The sequence below is a fragment of the Indicator indicator genome, chromosome 22 (assembly GCF_027791375.1).
Source record: "Indicator indicator isolate 239-I01 chromosome 22, UM_Iind_1.1, whole genome shotgun sequence".
Lineage (NCBI taxonomy): Eukaryota > Metazoa > Chordata > Aves > Piciformes > Indicatoridae > Indicator > Indicator indicator.
The window spans coordinates 7,734,181-7,759,242 of NC_072031.1; the positions used below are offsets into that span (position 1 = coordinate 7,734,181).

General features: G+C 40.7%; 1 protein-coding gene across 1 annotated transcript in view; it reads left to right on the plus strand.

Moving 5' to 3' along the window:
• The window catches only part of BMERB1 (bMERB domain containing 1), a 35,832-nt gene extending 13,039 nt beyond the window's left edge, over positions 1-22,793 (plus strand). Inside the window, exons 2-6 of the mRNA XM_054391266.1 lie at positions 2,266-2,389; positions 16,501-16,574; positions 19,093-19,207; positions 21,236-21,318; positions 22,681-22,793. Of these exons, the coding sequence (XP_054247241.1) occupies positions 2,266-2,389; positions 16,501-16,574; positions 19,093-19,207; positions 21,236-21,318; positions 22,681-22,793 (509 nt within the window). The remainder of the gene's footprint in view (positions 1-2,265; positions 2,390-16,500; positions 16,575-19,092; positions 19,208-21,235; positions 21,319-22,680) is intronic.
• Positions 22,794-25,062: the final 2,269 nt, after the last annotated feature.

Consider the following 25,062-nt stretch of genomic DNA (forward strand, 5'->3'; position numbering starts at 1 on the left):
GGCATTTACAGCTAGAACTGCAAATCAGCTAGAGTTGGGAATGATATAGTTACTTTATTTTTTGTTTTCTGAGCTCTTGGGAACTGATTTTAAAACAGGTATGTACGTGTAATATATTTCTGGCTTATCTTTCTAATCACCAGTAGTGTTGGCTTTAATTCATGGTAGCATCAGAATAACTTCCTATTTTTTGAAAATAAATTTACACCAAAGCCAATTCTTCTGCTAGAATTTAAAATAACTCCACAATCCCCCAAAAGCAACAAGAGGCAAAATTATACTTGGAGAATCTTTGTGGCAGTTTTGTTTGACTGATGTTTCATAAACATGTAGTGAATAGTGAATTCTAATTCTGCTCATCTGTTGGTGGTAGCACAGCCTCTTTAGCTACTCTGCTACTAAGTTGAAGACTTTGCTATGGTTCCTCAATCCACATACCAGATAAGGGTGTGAGGGGAAGGAAAAGAGTGGGCTTGGATACAGTCCCTTAAGGCATTCTCAGTGGTGTTCAACCTTCTTCTAGGATCTAGGATTTCCAGAGTTTTTGGATTGTATGTCAACAGCAAACTTAGTGGCTGGGATTTGAAAGGACTGATGTGCTTTACACTGTGATGCAAGCCATTGATAACAGAGCTGGAACAACACTTCTTACGACATCTAGGCTATACCTCGACTAAACACACCCTGGCAAACTGATTTCTAACAAGAAAGTCCATCTTCTACAGGCAGCAGTTGTGTATTCAGACACACAACAAGATAGGCTGAATTTACCAACCAGTTTTGTAATCTGGGTTTAAAAACAGCTACTGAGAAATGGTTGTTCTCTCATGGAAGACATTTCAAAATTCATGTAACTTTTTTTCTTAAGATTCTGTTATCTTAAAAAACCCAGTGATTTTAAATATTTGGCCATTTTCTTCATATTGTAGATTACAAAGTGGAGCCAAAACCTGCAGACAGGTTAGTCAGTTTCCAGCAGGACAACTTAACAAAAAAATATTAAAATTATATAGACAGAAAATACATTTTCTTTATATGCTGTAGGATTTCTTCTATTTTGGGAGAACATGTATTTGTGAAATAAGCTTATGCAGTGCCTGTGTTTGTTGAGATTTTTTAGTTTCATTCCTACTTCAAGTTTCTGTTAGAAACTCTTCTCAGCTGTTTGTACTTAGTCTGTCATGAGGGACTTTGAACTTAATTGAGCAGCTTTTTTTTGTTGAGTTTTGTCTCCTGTTTTCTGCATAATTATATTGAGTACATTCTGACATCTCCATTTTCCTTTTTTAAACCACTGCAGCTGCAATAGGCCTGCTTTCAGGAACATGTCTCCATTTGGGTACCAAAACATATAGGCACTCTTATTTTTTTGCCTCTAAACTCTTATCAGAACAAAGGCCAAGTATGGTGAACCTTTGGAATAATTCTTCCCAGAGGCCAAGCTGTTCCTTCTCAAATCCATCTTCTATAAATTGGTTCCTTCTACCTTCATTGAACACTGTTCATACCCCAGTTTGTCTCTGTATTAGAGGAGGTAATATATCAATTATAGAGAAATATTCATAGAAGGACCCTGGCCTTACACAGTTGCTAAGTAATTACTACAGTACTGTTTGTTTTAACTGATTTGGATACCCTCGTGGGATAATCCCTGAAGGATTAGGCCCACTTTTTTTTATTTTTTTTTTTAGAATTGTTGGGGTTGGAAGGGACCTCGAGGTGTCATCAGCAAACCTGCTGAGGGTGCTCTTTGGGTCCTATCTAGTGGGTCTAGGCTTTAGCTGTTAGGTTGAGATGGTGGAACAGCATTAAGAGTTACAAGAATTAAAGATGGGAAACCTTCATCAGTTTGCATTTGCTGTGCTTGCACTAAGATACAACTGTTCAGAGTTGCAAATAATTGCTTTGAGTGGGCTTTGTAGCAGAGTATGGCTGTGCTATCAGAGTGTGCAGTGACACTGGCTGACGAGCAGTAGCTACAGTTATGTACTGGGTTGGGATTCCTTAGGGGTATGATGGATGCTGACTAGCAAAATAAATGTCACTTTGGCTTAGGGATTTTTTCACTCAATTGGTTACATTGACAGCAATAAGCAACACAGTAGAGAAACCAGTTAATGCAGCATTCAGCTAGAATATCCTTTACTACTTGCATTAATTACCCCATAGTCAGATAGTTCTGTGATTAGAATTTATGTTAAAAAAAGCCATACAACCATTAAGACGGTTTGACTAGCTTAATTAATTTTCTGCTTTCACACACAGATGAACTTGACATTATTTCAATGGCTGAAACAACAATGATGCCTGATGAAATCGAGCTGGAGATGGCGAAGATCCAGAGACTTCGGGAAGTCTTAGTCAGAAGAGAATCAGAACTCAGGTTTATGTAAGTATCAGTACCTCTGGGAAAACACTGTTCAAAATTAATCAAAATACCAAAGAATGCTGTTTAGAAGACTTTTATCTGCTTGACATTTTAAAAGGAAGAAAGATAAAGAGCATCTCTGTTAAGTGAATGCTTGCAAAATGCCATTGGGAAATGATTTTTGTAGTTGCAAAGGAAATTACCTTTTTTTATTCAGCATGATTTGCAGGTGCAGTTGCAAAGGAAATTACCTTTTTTATTCAGCATGATTTGCAGGTGGTGTAAAAGGGATCTATTACTTACAAAAGCAAACTTTAGCAAACTGTGTGTCTACAGAGCAAAGACTTCTGCCTGAATTCAACCCTTGGTGGCAAGAATATTTTTCTGAAGAAAATACCAAGAGGCAGGGGATTTGGAGCTTCCACAGTCTAACCTAATTTACGCTTTATTCCTCACTTCATTTGTGGTCTTAGCTCATATCACAAGAGAGCACCCTGTGTTCTGGAATAATAAAAGCCTAGATTTGACATTTGTTAAGCCATTAAGTTATGAATACAAAGCACATTTTGAAGTATCAAATTAAATAGCAGTACTCCAAGAGAGGTTTCCAAAACTGCCGAAAGGGTCAGGTATAGGAGCCTCACTGAAGGCTGATGAATATTAATCCAGTTCTTTTGATGAGGTTAATAGGGTTTGTATTCCTAAATGACAGAATTTAGAAGTCCAGAGTTTATTAACAAAGAGTGTATTGTTTTGAAGTCCCATCTGTCTGTGAATACCTGAGGTCAGAAACTAATGCCTTTGCTGACTGGGATGAACCTCAGTAGATCTGAAACCTGCAGAACCCAGACCCTTGGCATTAATGAAGCTGCACTAGCCTGAAAAAAATGACTGGCAGTCTTCTCCCTTGAAAGTACAAAGATAGGACTGGTACTTTAGTCCTTACCCCTGGTGGTTATTTTCAGTGCCCTGAGTTCAACTGCCAGAATTTGAAAGCCTCCCCCTCAAACAGCACAGGTGTCTGTCTTTGTATATTATCCCAGAAGACTTCAGCCCAGAATCATTGTTCAGACACCTCTGGATATAAGCACTGGTAATAGTGCTGTAGTGGTACAAATGAACAGGAAAGGTTTGATCATAACTTGGTTCCTGGCTTGTATGTAAATTTAATCCAGAAGCCCCATAATTGAACTGTGTGCTTCTCTTGTTTTCTGTATCAAAGCACTGCAATAAACTGTCCTAGTAAATGAGAGCTGTGGCAGACATCATTGTTCTGCATGTTTGCCACTTGTTCTGTTCTTGTGTCTGGCTTATTCGTTTCCCCCATGCTCATGCTCACTGCACTCTTTACCCTCTGTTGCCTACCAGGTGTTTGAGTAAGGAAATCAACACAGGGTAATGTCATGGTTTGAAGCTTGGTGCCTTTAAGAACCATGAAGTTACAGAACTCCAGAGGCTACATAGGTCCAGGAGGTGGTCAGGAAATTGTAATCTTTTGTTATTTCATTCCCATAAGCCCTGCATCTCTATAAAACCAGGCAGCGCAAACTGTTCTTGCCCTTTTTTTCCCCTTTCCCTCTCACTCTCTCATTCCTGATGCAGCCTGAAGCTGGTGAGCTGAATTTTAGCTGCACACAACAGACACTGTATTTGAAGACTATTCACACTCAAAGAGAAAAAAAATCACTACAGTCTAGACCTGCTGCTGAAGCAAATCAGAGCCAGCTCTTCCCGTCAGAGCAATGCAGGTTTAATCCATAGAAGGAACTTGCTCCCAGACTGTCACTTGAAATTACTATTTTCCTTGAAGAAGATGCACGAAGATGCACAAAGAAGTTTGAGATGGGATAATAATAAAACTCACCCTTAACTTATGTTTGAAACAGCTCTGCAACAACAGGTGTCACCTTTAACTGTTACGTCAACATTTTGCCCAAACAAATACAATAGCCGTCAAGTAAGAATATTTGGCATGGAACTGCACCAGGTTAGTATATCAACCAGTACGAAAAAACAACTAACCAACCAACCAACCAACCCCCAAAACCAAACCAAACCAGAAACCGTAATTGAAAATAAAACCACCTTAGCAGAGTCTGGATGCTCAGTGGACCTGGAGTTGTTTTGCATTTTTCACATTTCTGTGAAAATCAGTGAAAACTTTTAACTGCTATATGACATCATCCATAATGTAATAGTTCTTTTAAGTAGTTCTTCAGCTGTGATCTCTATAACATGTCTCTCTTGAAGCAACATGTGCATGAGTCTTCAGCAAAACGTACAGACAGCTTTCCTTGCTTTGAAAGTAAAGGCATTGAGGACTTATTTTTAACACAGTAATACTATGAGGTCCATATTCTTTCTCCCTAGTGAACAAAGTTTTACCAGTGACTAATGAAGACAACAAAAGGGATTAAATGAAATACGTAGCTCCATCACTACATGTGTTACATTACAGTACTCAGAGTTGGTGGTACTTAAATGTCTCCATAAAATCTTTACTGAACAGCTTCAGAAGAGTCACCCTGTAAGGGTGAAAGAAAGAGTGGGATGGTGAAGAAAAAATCAGATACTTAATCATCATTATTCTTTCAAAACAAGTCCTAGAGTATTTGAGAGTCAAGCAGTGGGATTAAACTACAAGGATTTAACAGTATTAGACTTTAAAACCATACAACACTGTGTGTTGGGGTTTTTTTTCCTCATACGATATCCGAGCAGGCCCTGTGTCTTATGTTAGCCTGTCTATCCAACAGGCCAGTAGTTCAATACACCCAGATTTTCAGTTCCCAAAATTAAATTCTCAATTATATTTGAACAAATGTCACATACCTTTCAGTGATTGAGTTAAAGCATTAAAGCTCTTTTATTTAGTCTCTGAATTTCCCCCACCTCTTTGCAGCAGTCACAGTGTAAGCAATTTGTACTGGACTGGATTTTAAAATTACTCACCATCTTCACTCAGGGCCACTAACAGAAAGCTTTATCTCAGGAAGAAGTTTTCCACCTTTAGAAAGAGATTTGGACACCCAGTCAGCAACAGTAACTCACCTGAGACTGTAATCAGTCACCAGGTAAGAGATCTCACCTGCCCACAGGTTTCTGATTCCAGTTAAAGAAAGGGAAGGGTGGTAAAAATTCCTCAAGTAAAGGGCACACTTTATTTTAAAAGTTCAAAGGGTGTCCTTCATAGGGGCCCTTCCACTACACAGCCATGCAAGACAATGCCAGATGCTTGCCCTCACAGGTGAGACAAAATGGCTGCCATTCTGTGTCAGCTCACCCACACAATACAAAATGGCTGCCGTTCTGTGTCAGCTCACCCACACAATACAAAATGGCTGCCCTGCCTGTGGGGCCACTGTAGTGACCTTTCCCCTGACACCCATTTTCCTCTTGCAACAGCTTTCAGGAATATTTTTCCTTCCTTGCAAACTCTCTGCACTCCCCTTACTGTCTGCTGGGCTGTGTGGCATAGAGGGCTGTGGGCTGTCAGCTAAGGCCCTCAAAAAGTGCTTTTCTAATGACTGCCTCCGGTGCCCCTGGTGAGCACTGCTAAGTCCATCTCAGGAGGCCTTCATGAAAAACAGGAGCTATTTGTATGTGCGACTGTTAAATGCAAATCTTCTCCACCAACCCTTTTACAAAAGCACTCAATGCTCAGATCACACCAAGTACCCAAGAAGACCATGGAACCCCAGTCCAAACCTGAAGTGAAGCAAAAAGATGTAGTGTAGGAAACTCCAGTTGACAGTTGATTTTCAGATTTCTGAGGTTTCTTTACTGCAAAACACAGCTTTTTAATTTTGCTGAGTGAAGTTCAATAAAATCAGATGTGTGACAGCATGTACTTAGCCTGTCCCCTGAAACTTTCTGATTTGAAAAGCAAGGGGGGTGGCTGAACTGTTAGCTGACTTAACAGATTTACATGCTATATAGCACAGTGAAATTGTTCATCATGCATGTATACTTTAAAAGAGGCCAGCTTTCTAAAAAACCCCAAGAATTATCAACGATACAAAGAAATACAGTGAAATCACCTGAAACAATGGTCATGATGTTTCTCAGACCTTGGTGCAAATCCTAAATCAAATACTTCGCTTTGCACCATGCTTTTATTTCCCTCTTTTTTTAAAACAAACAAACAAAAAACCAACCCACAACCAAAGAAACCCAAACAAAACCAACAAACCCAAAAGCCAAACAAACAAAACACGCAGACAAAACTCAACCAAACAAAACCAACCAACCAAATGCAGTAAAACTGAAGACAGCTGTATTCTTCATGTCTAGGATGTTCATTCAGTACGCAGCTGAATATCTGCTTACTATGAAGAATTACATAAAGTTTATATGGGACTAATGGTGAGGTGATAAAATCAGCCTTCGTCAATTAGGTAATGCCACAATTTATGTTATGCAGTAACATTTTAGCTCCAGCAACCATAATCATAGCAGAGCAGATGCACAGTGATTTGCTTCAGTAATTATATTACTGAATCCTATTTTTGTCTCAAAACCCTGCCTTGCTTAGTGCCCAGGATGGCCCTCCTGAGGGTATGTCAAGGTTATGCAGCAATTGTGTCTGTTTGTAGCATCTCTCCTATGGCAGAAGCCATTGCAAGCTTCTCACAGAATCACAAAATATATCTGGTTGGAAGAGACCTCCAAGATCACAGTCCAACCCTTGACCCAGCACTGAAGGGTCAACACTGGACCACATCCCTAAGTGCCAGGTCCACACGCTGCTTGAACACAACAAATCCACCACTGCCTTGGGCAAACCATTCCAATGTTTGAGAACCCTTTCAGGGAAGTATTTCCTAATATCCAGCCTAAACCTCCCCTGGCACAGCCTATAACCATTTCCTCTAGTCCGCTTGCTTGTTATCAAAGAGAAGAGGCTTCAGCCAGCCCAGGAAATTAAAATATAGTTTGAAGTCATTATAAGCTTTCTCCAGCTCTTCTGGGTTTGTTTTGAGGAAAGCTGAAGACTCACCACATAGTGATCTGAAGGGGACAATATGTACAGGAAAGCATCAGTTTATAGCTAGCCAGCATTTCCCCTCCTTTGCTTCTCAGGCTTCTCTCAGCTCACTTCTTAAAGTGTTCTCTATAAAAAGAGTTTTGGGTCAAACTGTAAATTTTCCATCTGTCTGTGCTGTTAAAGAAAGCAAGCATACCACTCCAGAACATGCACACTCTCTTTCCCTTTTTAATTCTCCTGTTCTACTTCCTTTTCTGCTTTCCTGGTGAGATAACAGATCCAAAAGCTGAAGGATGTTCAGGCAACATTCTCCTTGTTGCATTTGTGATGTGTTACTGCTATGGATACTTGTGTGTCGCTTCAGAAGCAGTTTAGGATTTGGGTAACTGAGGGACATGGAAATAGACATGATCTTAAAAATGGATAATGCTGTTTAGCTGACAGATAAGACAGGCAGCAAAACCTCAGACATCTCTGTGATATAGGAATAGATTAAAACTGAACCTCCAAACAATTTTAAGAGCCAAATGCATGCATTTTAAAATGTATTAGCATATTCTGACCCAGTAAATATGAATAGTATAGGTGAGAGATCACCCACAGTTACTGCCTATGCCTGAGAACAGGAAAGGCATAGAGTTCTTAACAAAACAGCACTCATGTCATCCTGAACCATACTCCTTGGGAAGCCTGCCAGTGCCTGATACTGCTGGCTTTCCAGATGGAAAGCAAAACTTGAAGCCAGCTCTATTGGATGACCTTGAACGAAAACTGTGGAATTTGCTTCCACCTGTGATAGCTGTCTTGGGTGTGGTTCCTTCTGCTGCATAGGTGATAGTAAATACATTTTTTAAATGTATATGGAATATATTAAATAGTAAGCTCTATTAGGTTGCTGTAGGCAGTTACTGAAAACAGCTTTACTTACCTCATTAAGCTTGTTTTATCTGTAAAAATGTTATAAATATAACAGGCAGTATTTACTTAATGTCTGTGTAGTTATTACATTGCTCAACTCATACTGTGAAAAAACCCAATTCACCTCCAATTGACTTAGCAGAATTAAAATTAGTCATTGCTTTTGTACACTCTGACTACACAGTGAGATGACTCCCTCGTCTCCAGAGTTCTCATAGTATCTACATCATTGAAATTCTCCATAGATCCATTCAGGTTTTTAGACTATTTAACACTGTTATGCTTGCTTGTGATCCCAGGAACAGTGACCCTTTATGTAGATAAATTAGCTGTAACTTGACTTTGCTCTGGTACTAAACTCATACTAGCAGTCCTACAGCTTCATTAGCTATCTAGAGTCCATCATTAATCCTTGGGGTTTGTTTGGGTTTTTTTCAGGTTTTTTTCCCCTCTTGTTTCCAATCAGGCTCACTTTACTTGCCTTTTTATCCTTTTCCCACTTTGCTAAGAAAATCCCCCATAAATGTCTCTTTGCTGCTGTGACTGCGATGCAGCCATCGCTAGTAGTGGTGGGAGTTAGTAATGCTCGTTCCTATCCCTGTAAACTATTTGATGTAATGGTAGAATCTCAACTTTAGGGCAGACTCACCATGGAGGAAAATTCATATTCCACACTCCTTGCAACTACAATAACACATCAACATTGATGTCTTTTGCGGTATGCACAGATTGTTGGCATTTTAAAGTACAAAAAGGTAGATCTGCTGATTGCCTGGCTTTATGCAAACACTGCTAAACTAAAGCAACATCAAGCCACACAAAAACTTCAGAAGTGGGAGGTTAATTCCTCTGGTGATGACAACCTTCAATAAACCAACTTAGAGATCCTATGCTTTAATTTAGAATAAATGGTGTAAATCTAGCAGGCTCGTACAGAATGAGAAGATGAAACAAGCAGTCTCATCACTGGCTGAGCTCAAAAAGCAGCACTGTTCTGCATAGCCTGCTTATGTGAGCTGATTCTGTTCTGAAGAGAGAAAAGGCAGAAAGTTTGTTGGCTTTGTATGAACAAAGTTAATTTCAAACTTTAATTACACTAATGTAGTATCAACTGCAGATTCTCAGTAGCTTAATGCAACATGAAGCATCACCTTGGTTCAGGGTGAAAGGGAGTGTATAAATTAACAGGCTGCCAAAGGTGTGACTTGTGGTGGTAATGTGGGTAATTTGCTGGTTATATATTAGTAAGTAGGTGTTCTGCCTTTCTTGGCTACTTTTGGTTCTTTCTCTGGTACTTTGTTGTTGTTGCACTGTGGATTATCTGTTTTCTCCTTCTAAGGTTAAGCATGTCCTCTCTTAACCTCTAAGGTTAAGCATCTCTTAGGACTGTTTACTTACACCTACAACATCCAGTATTTTTCTCTGAGCTGGGCACTTCGCTGTTACCACAGTGCAAAGAACACCAACAAAGCCAGATTATTTTTCTCATGGAGTTATGGTTGTCAGTATTTTCTGATAAGATCTGTCTTTTCACAGAAAGGAGTCATAAATCTGTTCTTCTTCATGGCTTTGCAATCTTTAACAATACCATATCCCTCACTGTGAATTCCTGCCTTTTCTTTCCAGATTGTCTCTTGCTCTAGGAACATTGGGTGCACTTTGGGATGCTGTAAAGGAGAAGGCAGTTGTGTGATGACAAATGTTTTTCAATAAATGTACAAGCTTGTCAGCTTCATAAGGTACCACTAGGGAAAACACCAAGTCCAGCTTTCTGAGGGATGCCATGGCTGGCCCATCAATACGGCCTAGTGTGGCACACACTCTTCTGCAAGGTGGGATTAATCTGTGGCTGTGACTGTCTGTCCCCATTCACCTTTCCCAGGGGTGTCTTACTGCAAATACCCAGAGTCCTCGATGAAGTAACCAGGAAACTGGTAAGCTGGGAAATGGCACAACCTGTAATCAACACTGAGAGCTTGAGGCTTTTGAGATTAGGGATTGCCATGGATCTGGGAGCCTGAAGGATGTCAACATGCCCACTGTAGACCTGGGAACTGCAGGAGGTCCAGCTCTGGGGAGGATTTCTTCAGATGGGAGCCTAGGAAGCCTCAGGAACATGAGTTCAGGACAGAATTGTGACATTCTGGACTGTGCACTTCAAATTGGAAGTGTAAATAAAAATAAGCTTTCAAAGAGGACAGAAAAATACCTTTGTTGGGCTTGCACTGTCTGCAGAGCCATCTCCTTTGCCCTGCTTGTCAGTAAACAATCAGCCCCAGAGGAAAATGCAACATTATGCTGTCGGCTGTGTGGCAGTAGGAATGCTCTGTTAGAATGCTCAGAAAGGAAGAGAGTTTTGTTAGTGCTGTGTGATGATAAACAGATCATTAGCAAAAGTTTCAATGAATTCTAGACTTAGTACCTGTTAGTTGAGGTGCTTTTGCCTTAAAACAAAAATACATGCAAAAGGATGAATTTTCATGCTTATTTCTGTTGGACAGCTAGGGAAATAGTTGTTGAATAGAAAATGCTCTGTGAATAGCATTTTCTGTGTTGAATAGATGCTGTGGTTGGCACAAATTGCTTTTAATAGTAGAGGGAGCAGCTCTGGGGATTTTTAACCTTTTGACTGAGTCTTTTTTACGTCAGTAATTTAGTACTGTATTTCCAAAGGTAACCTTCAATCTCAAACTGGTTTTGATTTCCCAGTTCCTAGCTACCTGTGGTCTGGTTTCCCTGAGCAGATTGTGAGTGAGTTGTCTCCCATGTATCCAAGCTAACACATGGTGCATATACAGTACTCTCTGTGGCCCACCCTTTTGCACAGCTGATCTTCCCCTAGGCAAGGATGGTCTGTAATATCCTGAAACCCTTGACAGGGCACTTCAGTAGTCTCCCTCACTTGTCTTCTGCTGTAAATAGGATAATGATGATTCAACAGTAAATTAAAAAGTCCCCAAATGGACTGTCGGCTTTACACAAGATACCTTTATATTCTTTTTGCTCTTTTCGTATTAAAAAGAAGAAACAGCAGATTAAGAAGGAAATTTGCTATTGATTCAGCTAGAGACAATACAAGGCCAAACCTAAGAGCTTCCCACTTCTGCTGTTTAGTGACAAAAGTCCCTGACCAGCTATGAGAGCAGTTTAAACAAAGCATGCACGTGAGCTGGCACTGTGCTTGTGCAGGCAGTCTCCTGCGTGCTGCTGCAATGGGGTTAAATACTTCCACATTTAAACCTAACTTCTCTGTTGTTTGGTTTTAGACAAATTCACTTCGGTTTTGCTACATGGAGAAATATTTCCCCTTACAGTGGGGCATTTCCAGGAAAACTCTGCTTGTTACTGTCAAAGTTGACAGCAAAACTTTGTAAGTGGCAGAGAAGATGGCCAAGCTCAAGAGAATTGAACACTGTCAGTGAGAATGAAGTACAGACAGCTTCTTTAGGCACTGTTCTGAATTTCACTGAAATATGCCTTAAATATGACCTCCAGGGACTGAGATTTTCAAGTCCTGCCATCTTCAATTGTCTGAAACAACAGCAGAATCACAAAAAGTTGCAGTCCAGTGCTTACATCCACTGCTCCTCCATCAGAGAGCACTTCTAACAGTAAGAGATCTACTCCTATGTCAGTAGTTCAGCAGAGGACTGCTGATCTCTAATCTGGCCTGCCCAGCAGGCTGGTCAGCAATCTGTTACCTTAATTGCCAGCCCTGTGGCTTCCACCTTGAGCAGCACCAGGTGCTGAACTAAATGAGAAGGTGACAAACACACACCATAATGACTCAGACAAAAATGCTGTAGTCATTAAAGGTTTATAATTAGAAGCTTTAAGAAACTAAGATGAGTTGACAGGGACAAAATGGAGTCAGAAGAGGAACATACATAAACTCCTTCTTTTCTTATATTCCCAGAATACTTTCAACCATTCCAGATTCCCCAAATCCTTGGCACCTGCAGTCCCCAGAGGCAGACCTCCACTGATGTCCCTCCTGCCCACTTCACTCTAATGAATCTGCAGGTTGCCAACACATTGCCATTTCTGTTCATAGCCATTTCTCGTATTTCTACAGAGCTTTTTACTTCAGTGCCCTAAATTTCTCCATCGCCACTGGCTGCTCTTGCCTGGTGTTCAGCATGTCATTGGTGACACCACCAAGGCGATGATCTTATGCTATATTGAGACCTTCTCCAGATACTTGTAATCTACATGTCAGCTTCTGACTTAGCGTAACTGATTCTTAGGCCATCTCTAGACTGCCAGTATCACAGTCCTCAAAGACTCTACCTGGTACAAGCATTTTACTTCTGGGATAGAAACAGAACTAAAAATAACCTGTGTGCCTGCAAACCATCTTGGAAGAGAGGGAAGGAAACCAAGGGAACCACTTTGCATTTATTTTTTATCTTCAAGCACTTTAATGCAATAACAGAAAACAAAAGCATCTCAGACTTCCTCTTACAGAGGAATACAGATCTATTTCTAGCTTTGAAAATCATTCAGCAAAGGCAGCAGCTCTCTAGTCTCACGGAACTGCTCTGCTCATCCTAAAATCAATGAAAAGGGCATTGGATGCTAAGGTAGCTGTTATTAATAGTTCTTACTTTCAAACATTAATCATTCATCAAGGTTGTTAGCCATCTCTTTTTCTTTGGCTGACTATTCAGTTGCACATTTAATAATTTTTCCTGTTGCCTTTTACTATATTTTTTTTCCCTTCTGTGTCTTTAGGTGGTACCTAGGTTTTCTTCCTCATTTGCTTTTCTTCCTCATCTGAAAAGACAGAAAAAAATTTGCTGCTATGGGATAATTTCTGTTGAAAAAACCCAAAATACTTCCTCTGTGTCTAGGATAAAATGCTTTTTGGGTTTTTTTTTTGTCCTGCCTGCCACTGTTTCCACAGCCTGTGAAACCTGCCAGGGCACAGCTGAATGGGAGAGGTCTTTCTCTCTGTCTCCTTGCCCTGCTCCCCCTCAGTCCAGATGGTGCACAGCAGAGGTGACTCATGCTGCCATCTCACTTGCAGCGCCTGGAGCATTCTGCTCCTGGTGACTGGACCTCAGCAACACATGTTGGGGCTGAGTCACTGTGCCAGGCTACTGCAGACTCTTCCGACCCACTGATTTTCCTGTCATTTTGTGACACGTTTAGAAAATCTCTGGCTCGTGCTGCTTATTCATTGTGAACTTTTTTTTTTTTTTTGGCCAAGTACAGTCTGCTTTTAGGTTTTGATGATATAGCTTGAAATACCAAGCAGGGAAAGAATAATGCATGCTGATGTGATTATCTCTAAGCATACAGAGGGCTTCTTGCATAAACCATCAAGAAAGAGAGAAGCAGAGTTGCAGAGAGTGCGTCAGGAATACATGAAAGCATACTGAGAATTCATCCCTAGTTCAACACTATTGCAATTTTTCCATGAATGAATTTGGGCTCTTCATAAGAAAAATGTTTTATCCTACTCATAACTGGTGTTTAAGCTTGCTGGGCAACCATTTAAAGCTCAGCTTTGGGGGAAAAACTGATGTATGGGGAGTGCTGTTTGCTTTACTGATGTTTTTTCTACAACATCAAAAGCTCTTTCCTGGGGCCTGGAAAGAATGCACTATCTGTTCCAGAGAACAGAGTTCAGCAGAAGCTGGTTGTGTATCGAAAATCCTATGCAAATGTCTGGAGCAGCTTTGTAGATAACAAGCAGGCCTGGAGGGTGCTGTTTGATTACCCTGTGCTAGTCTGTATCTATAGAGGAAAAGCCACCAAATCAGCCTAACTGGATTGCTCTCCTTTGAGAGAGGTACCAGGTGCACAGGGAGCAGAGCAGTGCTCTTAAATAAGCTGGACAACAGCCTGACTTCTCCTCTTGCCCATCTTGCACTGCAGCAGATTTGATTTACAGCATAGGAGAGAGAGTGCTCCAGAGTTCAGCTCCCCATGTTACTCCAGTTTCTCTCTAGGTTAGGGGACCCAAGGGAGCTTTGCTTTCTCTACTCTGCAGGTTCCTGCTCTCTTTACAATTCTCCCAAATGCGTTTCTGCTTCCCAAAGAGGTGTCATAATAACACAGCTATGCTCTCAGTCACACTCTGTTGACTGCCCACCTTTCAGATGAGAAATCCACTGGTATCTGATTTTTTTCCCAGAAACAGCATTAACTTCTCCTGGGCCTCCTGTAACCGCTGGCATCCAAGAACCAGAGCATAAGGGGAGGGAAACAGAGGAAGGTTTGTAGTACCAGCACAGACTGAATGGTCTCCCAAGAGCTTTCTTTTCCAGGAGTTTCTCCTCCTCCTTTTACTTTGAAGGCAACAAGGTGATTTTTGCCCAGGACAGCAATTATAGCCCTACCTGTAATGTTATTTGCTAGCAGTTGTGTGATGTGTTTTACAGTTAGAAGCAATTATAGCTCCTGCTTTCATGAAGTCAGATGGTGAACCCTTCACATGTTTTTAATGAATGTGTTCTGTAGCCCTCCTTCAGTCAGATAAAATTCTTCTTTTCCCTCATTGGTACTATGGAGTGGATGAAAGACAGAGACTGTTTGACACAGACCCCATGTGCTTAAGGGGATTGGTACAGATGGTCGGTTTAGCCACTGTTCATCATCAAAACACACTAGCCTGCAGAGTTAGGGCTCCAGAGAGGTCTTCTGGCTTATGACTTCTGGAATTCAGATTGTCAGAGTTGATAAGTGTTTGGCCGTGTATTTCCTTTTCTCCTGTGAATTACAAGGCATGTACAAATACAAGAATGTATTTGGAGAGTGCTAGCTATATGCTCTGCAGTCAGATTTATAAAAGAGCCCAAACAGCAGGAGGAACTGCAGCCACAGTTGGAATGTGGTGGTCAGCACCTTTGCCACAGATTGAACATAGAGGCCATAGGGACTACTGAACAAGGATGACCTTGCTCACTTGGAAAATACTGACAATGATATTTTAAATTCCTGAAGATCTTGAGAGAAGAGCAGTGAAGAGATCTTGAGAGAAGAGCAGTTTTGGGAGTTCCTTGAGGAGGGCAGAGAGCTGATACAGTGAGGTATTTTAATTCAAATCTTTCAGATGATCATATTAATGACACCCAAACTGCACAAACATTGAAGGGATAAGAAGCTGTGAGGCTTTCTCACATCCCAGCCCATTTGGAACATTGATTCTCCTGAGGGGATAGTGTTTAAACTGTTAATTGATAAAAGTAATTTCAGTACCATTTAGCATGATGGATCTCAAGAGTCAAACAGGCTTTGCTTGTGATCAGCATGAATAATGAGGGGAGCCCAAGTGAGAATGATCATCAGTTGGAATGTCTTTGCCTCCAAGTTTTTGTATTCCTCAGAGCGGTGTTTCAAGACAGAAGCTTCTGATGCAGCGCTTAGAGCCAACACCTGAGCCTTGGCTGCCAGTATGGCTGAGACACTGAAAAAAAACATCTGACAGGAAGCTAATGCTGAAGTTTGCCAGCTTCCAGGGAAATAGTTCATCATAGCAGCTCTCAGGGTATTGGTTTCAATAAGAACTGAAGGTGGAATTTCTGCTAATGTTATCGGTTGGGGTTTTTTAGCTCTCTTCTTTGTCAGTAATGAACTTTCTGTACTCATCAAGGATTTGAAGCACTCACATCAACCATGGAAGACATTCACTCAAGGCACAAGACCTCAAAATAGCTAGATGCCAAATTATGATGGTTTGCAGGACTTCAGTATCCAGGTTATGTTATTAATAAGGTCACAAAGAAAGTTGATAGTAGAATATACATCTTGTCTTGACGGTGCCAAATAATCTATCTTCTTCTGCTGTCCCTTCCCAGGCTCCCTGTTACTCTTACTTGTGCTCTTCTCCCTAGTGACAGCTGTTGCTGCAGCATGTGCAACATGGCACATCTGTCTTCCATGACTGTTAAACATACAGATGCCCATTCCAGAATGGTCAGAGATATTCAAGAAAGCAAAAGGCATCTGAAGTATTTAGCAATGACAGACATGACACAAATAAGATCCTAGTAAGACAAATACCCAAGGGCTCAACAGGCATTTAGTATTAAACACCTCTGGCTGGTTGTTAAACTGGTCAAAGAGCAGCGTCAGTAGCCCAAGCTTAGAACTCTGCATTTCAAGCTGATGTACAGGTCCCAGGCAAAGGACACTTATGCATTCAGATGAGATCTGGACAGTGCCAACAAGACAAGATGGAGTTTGCATGTCTCTGACCATGCTTTCTCTGTTTCTGCAGGATGGATGACATTCAGCTGTGCAAAGACATTATGAACCTTAAGAGCGAGCTGCAGAGCTTGGTAGCCATCCCAGGTAATGGCTGTTTCTAGCCCATATGAAGATAATGCTTGGGTGATGCATGGGTGGGGATGGTGTCAGGAACTCAGCTCTGACTCTAACAAGCAGAAATCTTCCCCAGGTTGAGTTTGATCTCTCTTTTCTCTAGTCCTTTCCTTCTTCCCGTTTTCCTTCCCATCATTAATCTCCTGGTCTAAATTTCTTTTTGTGCTGTATGTCACTGCTGCAACCCTGCAAATATCACTCAAAGTGCACAGTCCTTAGTTCTTGCAGTCCTTTGGCAGTCTCAAGGGAAACAAGTGGCACAGAGGCTATTAGCAAGAAACACAAGTGTTTGAGATAAGCAAGATAAAAGGGAGGAAGGAAGGATTTATAGCCATCCCTGTGAACATGTTTTTTCCTAGATACACCAATTCATTGTCGCACCCACAGTTAAATCTAGCTTCTAGAAGTAACACTCTTGGTATATTCCTGGTTTAAATTATATTGGAAAAGTTTATGAGTCCTAGAAAATATTAATGAATTACTCCCCTCGCCTCACCTCTTCTAGTTGCAGGTTTCCTACCCATTACTTTCAAATTTTCCTTGAGGTTTTGGTGGCCTATTTTTTTTCCCCAAAAACCTTTTAGAAATGGTTGCCCAGTCACAAAGTCTTAAGCAGAGATCCACAGAGAGCAGTTTCTCTTTAGCACTTAAATCTCAGCTAACTTAAAAATGAAGGATGCACAATTCCAGCAGCACCACCTTTTGGCAGGCTCACAAGGAGAATACTTGTCTTAACAAAAGCACAGAAGCTTCTGGCATTCACACAGGACTTCAATGCTGACACAGCTTTGCCTAACCTACAAAAACACTTTCCAGAAACAGGTTCATTCTCAACATCTTCATCATAACATTCCTGCTAGCATAATGAGTTGTATGGAGACACCTGGTCTTGGATGCCAGTAGACATGGGATCAGTCTTTCAGTGCACAGGGGACGCAGTACTTGGCCTGCATACTCTGTGTACTGAAATACATGGCAGGCAAAGAGTGGACCAAACTCTGAAAGTTTTATGAAGGTTATAATAGGAGAGCACATCTCTCTCTGTGAAAAGGATATCTTGAAAGGAAGTAAAGGTAGCTTCTACCTTCACTAGTGAAAGGAGGATATCCCTTGCTCCATAGACAGAGGCACAAAGGAGGAAACAGCAGTGATTGCAAGCATTCTTATTTTCTCCCTGCTTCAAATTCAGCATTATTCAGAGGAATTCTCCATAGGTCACAAATGTAGAGATCTTGAAATCTTCACAGCAGTCAATAAACCCCTTTCTTTCCAATTTCTAAAATATAAAGCAGATAAGACATCCCAGACAAAGCAGCCTTACCTTATATTACAAATTATTTCCTCTGCTACTGGCAGCCCATAATTTAAAATTCTCCAAGAAGTGTGACTTCCGGATGTTGAGACTACAGTATTTCTTTATCTTGAAAAATACATCCAAGGTACTTCTATCTCAGTTAGCAAGGAATAGATTTATTGCAGAAATTCCCAGCAGTAAGCATCCTGAAGCCCATGATCCAAACTTAAGCTGTATTAAAAATTATTTTCTAATGCCTGATTTATTTAGCTATTTAAACATCTTTAAAGTTCCAATAAGCAGACATAACATAGCTCAGATAGAGCAGACTGCAGCAGTCTACCCTCCTTCCCAAAACTTACTGTACTTATGGTTCTTTAAACAGTTCTACTGCTCAAACCCAGAATTCTTGATTTAATGCAAAGTGTCTTCTCAGCTAATCAAAATTTTCAGCCTTTTGAAATAACATTGGGCAGGGATTTGCCTCTGGCTTTCTCATCTGTGCTCCACTTGCTAGGTTGGAAGATTTCTGTCATAAATAAATTTGCTTTATAACTTGAAACTACATCTCTCTAATCCCTAATATTCATGAGTTTTAGTTAGTGACAGGCACATCTTTCATGTTCGAAAAATCATTTACAGCCACCCCAGTCACTACAGCCTGGCCAGTTCACAGGGACACAAATGACTCTGATTTTTGAAGCACAAGGGAAATGCTTTCATTTATCTTTCCATATGTTGCGATTGATGCTATTTGTGTAGCTTTGCAGCTCACCTGCCTTACCAGAGTATGAAAAGTGTTGTAGTCAACAGCCAAAGCTGTCATGAAATCCAAAGAAATCATTCCTTTTGATGTGATCTCATTTTCCCTAAGGTGAAATGGAGTTTGTACCATGGGTTTTAATGCAGCAATCCTGAGTTGTTTTCTTATTTTTCTTACCAAAGCTGTTAAAAACCAGAAACAACCAAAAAATTGAAAGCAGTGTCTTACAGAGTAATTCAGTAGTAAAGGTGGGCTTGGCAAGCCCCACAGTTCCAGACCATTAAGCTCATCAGACAACAGCAGTGTTTTTGGTGGCTCTGGTCTGAAGGACCATTGACTTCAGTCAGCAATTCATTCTTAGTCATTTGCTGTGCCCATCCTCCCACCCCCCAGAACCTAAGCAATAGTCTTTTTTCTCTGTTTTTAACCAGAAAAAGAAAAAACAAAGCTGGAGAAACAAAGAGAGGATGAACTGATTCAGAAGATCCATAGACTGGTACAAAAAAGAGATTTTCTTGTAGATGATGCAGAGGTGGAGAGACTACGGTAAGAACTAAAAGCAACTGAACTCGTTCATGAGATTCCATGAGCCTAATACTACACTGGAGGGAGTGACAAAATTTACATCAGCATTAATGGTCCTTTAAAACAACTTGCCAAGTTAAAAACCTCCTCCTGCTTCTATAGGAAAACCCTTCTGTAGCCCTTGTCCTATTAGTGATTCTGTCATCTTGTGACTACAGTGGGGTTTGATCTCTTACTTGCCTACCAAAAAGCAACAAGTGTCTACGCGTTTATCATTAAGAAGGATTTTTACTGCTACCAGAAGATACTCTTAGCAGAAGAATTAGACATGAAACTGAATTCTTGTGTAGACATGTAAGGTCTGCCGTTTTAAGAAAAACAAACTCAACCCAACCCCAGTAATCATATTTTAGTATTATGTTCTCACCCTGCCATAGCAAGAAAACACAAACCTCAAATAAACAAAAGCTTCATTCTCTAACACAGGCCTACCTAACCTATAGGCATGAGGTCAGAACTGTCTTAGCTCAGTCTATTAACCCACACTTTGAATAACCTTTGGTTTTCTTCAGGAGTTCATTTCCAGCTGTTACACTGAGATCCCAACACTCTACAGGTGGTCAGAGTTCTGCTATTACTTCCCCTGTCTCGTTCAATAAAGTCTCGAGGCTCACCATTCCATTTATCCCAAATGACAGTATCTCTTCCAACACACTGAAATCCTAAGCAATCAAAGGACAGGAAAAAACAGAAGCCTGCCAAAGTCAAAGAGATCAAAGAGAGCTGGCCAAAGTCAGAAGCTGATAAGAAGCTTGAGCTAGTAACACAATCCAGAGCTCTCAGCTGCTGCTGCAGTGTGCAAATCACAAAACCCTCAACAGCAGCCAGACAATGCAGAGGCTTAATTGTAGGCTACTGAAAATGTACTGCTGTGCACTATGCTGATGTGAATATATCACTGTCAGTTCACATTCACAGAAAAACCTGAGGCTTCTCTTTAAATCTCTTGACAGTAAAACCTGCTTTTCCTCTAAGCCAAGCCATTCAACCAGTGTACTCTTTGTTAATGTTTAAGAAACAAACTTGGAAATATCCTTAACAGATACAGCCAAGGTTAGTTATTTTGGTACTCATGTGGTCATCTTCAGGCAAAGGGAAGTATACTTGGTCTTGGTAAACACTTACAGCAGAAGACCACAAGATCCAGTATTTTGTCAAGGTAGGCCTTTAAAAAGTAAGCAACACAACCACAGCAGTATTGATCCCCTGTGGTATGTTGTAGAGGCCAACTTGGGAGGCCACCTTAAAATCACAGAATCATTAAGGCTGGAAAAGACCTTTAAAATCATAGTGTAACCTTAACCTAGGTACCATGACCACTAAACTGTATCCTGAAGCACCACATCTACAGCTTCTTGAACACCTCCAGGGATGGTGACTCCATCACCTCCCTGGGCAGCCTGTTCCAACCCCTCACCACTCTCACTAACGAAGTTTTTCCTAGTGTCCAACCTAAACGTCCCCTGGCACAACTTCAACCCATTTCCTCTCACCCTGTTGCTGGGAGAAGAGGCCAACCCCATCTCACTTCAGCCTCTTTTCAGGTAGTTGTAGAGAGCAGTAAGATGCCTCCTCAGTCTTCTCTTCTCCAGATTAAACAACCCTAGCTCCCTCAGCCACTCCTTGTATGATGCCCTCCAGCCCCCTCACCAGCCTTGTTGCTCTTCTCTGGACACGCTCCAGGGCCTCAGTGTCTCTCCCACATACATTATGGTTTGAATCTGCTGACTAAGGAATACAATGAACCCAACGCTAGCAGAGACAAGAACCTTGAGGAAAATCCTGTCTCTGAATTCTACAAACCATTTGTTACTATTTTCATTTAGGCATGTACTTGGTTCTTTTATAAGCAGCAAAATTAAGCGTTTACAAGAACAAAGACTGAATTGTTTCCTAGTGTTTGATCCTAGCTACCTAAATGTTACTGTCCTATTTACAGAGAAAACATTATTATTTCTGTAACAGATTCATTTTCATTTTTTCCACCAGAGAGAAAGAAGAAGACAAAGAGATGGCTGAATTCCTGCGTACCAAGTTAAAACCCTTAGACAAAGCAACACAATCTCCTACCAGTGAGTTCCTAAGCATTAACAAAAATAAGAACAATAGGACAAGATAAGGAGACAACTGGATAAAAGAGCATTTTCAAAGGCCATGCTGGGCCAGCCTCTGCCAAAAGATAGGTTAATCCAGCTAGACCAGCCTGAAACAAGACAGCGTGTCAGCAATTGCTGGCCCCTGGAACTCAAGTGGCCAACTGCTGCTTAAAACTGAGTCCAAGCCACCGACAGCCTCTTTAGAAGACTTTGTCTAGTTAAATATACAAAGTATATTTGGATACACATTGCCACAACTGGCTTTTGTAAGCAACTAGATTTTTGCTAACCATTTTCCCATCTGGTTCTGCAAAAATAACTGGATAAAAACCCTCTTAAGATATGTGCTAGGATATCAGAAGCAAAGTCTGCCTGTTACATGACAGGCAAGATAGAAACTTGAGAAAAGACTGCAGCTGCCCCAGATTTCTTACATCTTAAGAGCATAAATAGGCTTTTTGAGCACCTCAATGCAAATCACTTATTGACAGAACTGCACACACACTAGTTTCTCAGAAACTAAGCTGACTACATAATCCCTTGGAAGCTTTTAGCTGTAACTTTCAAATCAAACAGTCACAGTGTGAGCTCTATAAGTTAACAGATTGATTTTGACCTGTCTTAAACTGAGCTCTTAGGCAGGAAGATAGGCAAGGGAGAGTGGTGCCCTTAGAAGGGGAATTAGGTCTACCAGCTGAAGAGGTTTGTATCCAAACATATGGCCATTTTGCCTTGATCAAGATCTCACTAACAGTTTCCAGAGGGATGTGTAGTGACTCTGCACTTCAAGTACGAGGTTGATAGAGACATTTTAAGATGCATCACTAATATTTAGACCCTTTTAAGTACAGAGAGCATGACTCATTTCCCATGTCAGTTTACTTCATGTCAGCACTTTTAAATGCTTTTCACTGTGACAAATCAAAACATACCTTGATCTATTTAGTGCATCTAATGTCCAGCAAGACTTTTGTTCTTCAGCTCCTTAGTTGTTGGCATTTAAACACATTAAGATGACTTTTTATGGAAGGACCTGTTATCTGACCCTAGGGTTGTGATCAGGATTACCTGGACTGAACAAGATTGAAGAAGTTTACTCTCCCATTGAGATGTCTGGATTCTTTAGCTCCTCTTAGCTGCTTTCCCTGAAGACATAATGTTTCCTGAGCAGACAGAATCCACTTGCTATCTTAGCTGCTATCTAAAGGAATTTTTAAAAAATTAAATCAGGGTTTGGGGGGCAGGGCAAGGAAAGGCTTGCATTCTTTCAGCCAGAAGTAGGAAGGAGTAGTTTAACCAGCTCTTGGTTTTAATGGTGTCCTCTTTTGAATATTGCAGGCAGTCCAGCAGAAAAGAAGGCAGAGCCTCCTCCAAGCAAGCCCACCATTGCCAAAGCAGGATTGGCTATTATTAAAGATTGTTGTGGGGCCACACAATGCAACATAATGTAGCTCTGGGCTCTCTGCCATGTTTGTCTTCTCAAATGTTTTCACTGAATGAAACTAAGGTGAGGGGAACCAACAGCGTCCTGCTAAGGGATTCAAGAGCAACTGGTACAACAGTAGTACACGGAATGTACAATGGCAGGTTCTTCACTGTTGCATGGATCACTTAACACGCATGCCTAAAAACAAAAGAAATCTATTTAGTGGCTGTCCAGTGACCAGAAAAGATCTGTAGTAGAATCAACAGAAACACCCCAGTGATAAAGGTCAAAAGAGGATCAATTTCATCTAGTGAGATGTCAACCAGCAATTTCAATAGGCCATCACTCTGTGAGAATCCAATGTATACTTCTCTTCCTTGACAAACAGCACTCCAATTGCTGAAATATCCTATTTTGGCTAATTTTCAAAACAAGAAGCAATGCTGTCTGTAGTAAACTGATGGATAAAACCACATCAGGATAACCAATGTTGCACACAAAATACTTCAGCTAGCATGATGTTGAACTATCTTGCTGTGGAGTTGTGCTCCCAATTCTTCCTAAAGAATGAGGATCGGTGATAAGGATGCTGCAAGTAGAGATAGATTTTTTTTTTAATATCCCACATAATTTTTGAATTACTGAAATCAAATTAATATTGCTTGCACCAGGGAAAATAAATCTCTGGGAAAGCTTTAGCATGCACAGCTAAAGTAATGTGCAAATAGATGGTGCAGTCTAAAGCTGTATCATTTCTCTTTTAGATCTCCACCTCACACGGAGTCAGAAATACTCACCCAGAGTGTTTTGTCCACTATTAGAAGTTATGTGCAGCATGAGATTATGTATCCTTGGTAGGTGGCTGGGAGGAGAGTGGAAGACAAACAAAATTTAGCTAATATTTAAACAGTGCTTAAAACAACTACTAAATGTAGTTGATGACTTTAAGAAATATAAACTGTTAGGCATAAAAAGACACTAACCACCCAAGACAAACTGACCACAAGACAAAGGTACAAGTACATACAAACACACAAGTAGATATTTGTAGGAAGATCACATTCTACACAAAATGGGTTTAAAGTTAAGGGAAATGCAGAAAGACTTAGCTGTGTTTCACTATTAAACATGTTTCTGGTCTCTATGCAGATTAAGACTTGTGGAATCCAGTATCTTTATATTAGCTGTGAGTAGCTGGTTTGTCTGTGTGATGGTATTCCATATAAATGTACTGTGACAGGTGTAAATAGTAAAATAAACATACATGGATCTAATGTGAAAATCTCAGTCTTAGAAATAAACTTAGATAGCAAGATAGTCCCCAAATAAAGCTTCTGAAGAGGAAATTCCATTTTAAGGAGCTAGGTGAGGTGTGCACTTAAAAAAAGGAACCACACTTCGAAGAAAAAAAGGAGGTACCCAAAAGGGATAAAGAGTAATATTGTTTAGAAGTATCTTGTTGAGGTTCCTGGAGATAGACACCATCTAAAGTAATTCAGACTGTTCTTGCACAAGTAAAAGCTACTGCCTAGCATGGGAGTGGTTTGGTGAAGAACATTCACATTTCCAGAATTGTTTGTTCCAGTATTGCAGACTTACTTGAGACAGAACTTACATCATTAAGTCCCCTAAGGTTTAAGGATCCAAGAGTCAAAACCACAGAAGGTTCCCACTATGACATGAAGCACTTGAGCTGCTTTGGCCAAAGACACAGGAAAGAAGACCAAACGTATCCAAAGGTTGAATAGCCACATACAGTTACTGCATCCTTGGTGATACCTACAGCAGCACATTAAGCTCTCCAGCTGGTGTGGGTTGGACTCTGTGTACATTAGCAGAGTTACGGGGAAAACTGCTTTTAAGGAAAAATACAGACTGGAGGAGAAGAAATACCTACTAGCTTCTGTAAAAGCCAGCAGCCTCTTGAATTTGCTTTTTACCCCATTGAGACCTGAGGAGTTACCAGTATCGTAGGACACAGACCGTTAACAAAGGCACATGGAAGTTAGGAAAACAACTAGTGAAGCACCAAAGTGTTAGAAGGATCAACTCCTGCAACCAAGAATTGTGAATGCTGGTAAATACCAGGCTCCTGAAGGAAGACTTGGCACAGTTGGTGTAAAGCAATAGGTGACTTATGCACATTAGCGTTTAAATGAAGCTGTGCTGATGATTAGGGTGATCCCTGCATGCTGCACAGAATCTGTAGTCTCTTGGGAAGAAAAATTAAAATCAGTAGAATGTGGGTTTGTATGAAAAAAAATCATTAACAGGAAACGGAGTTAGACATTCCA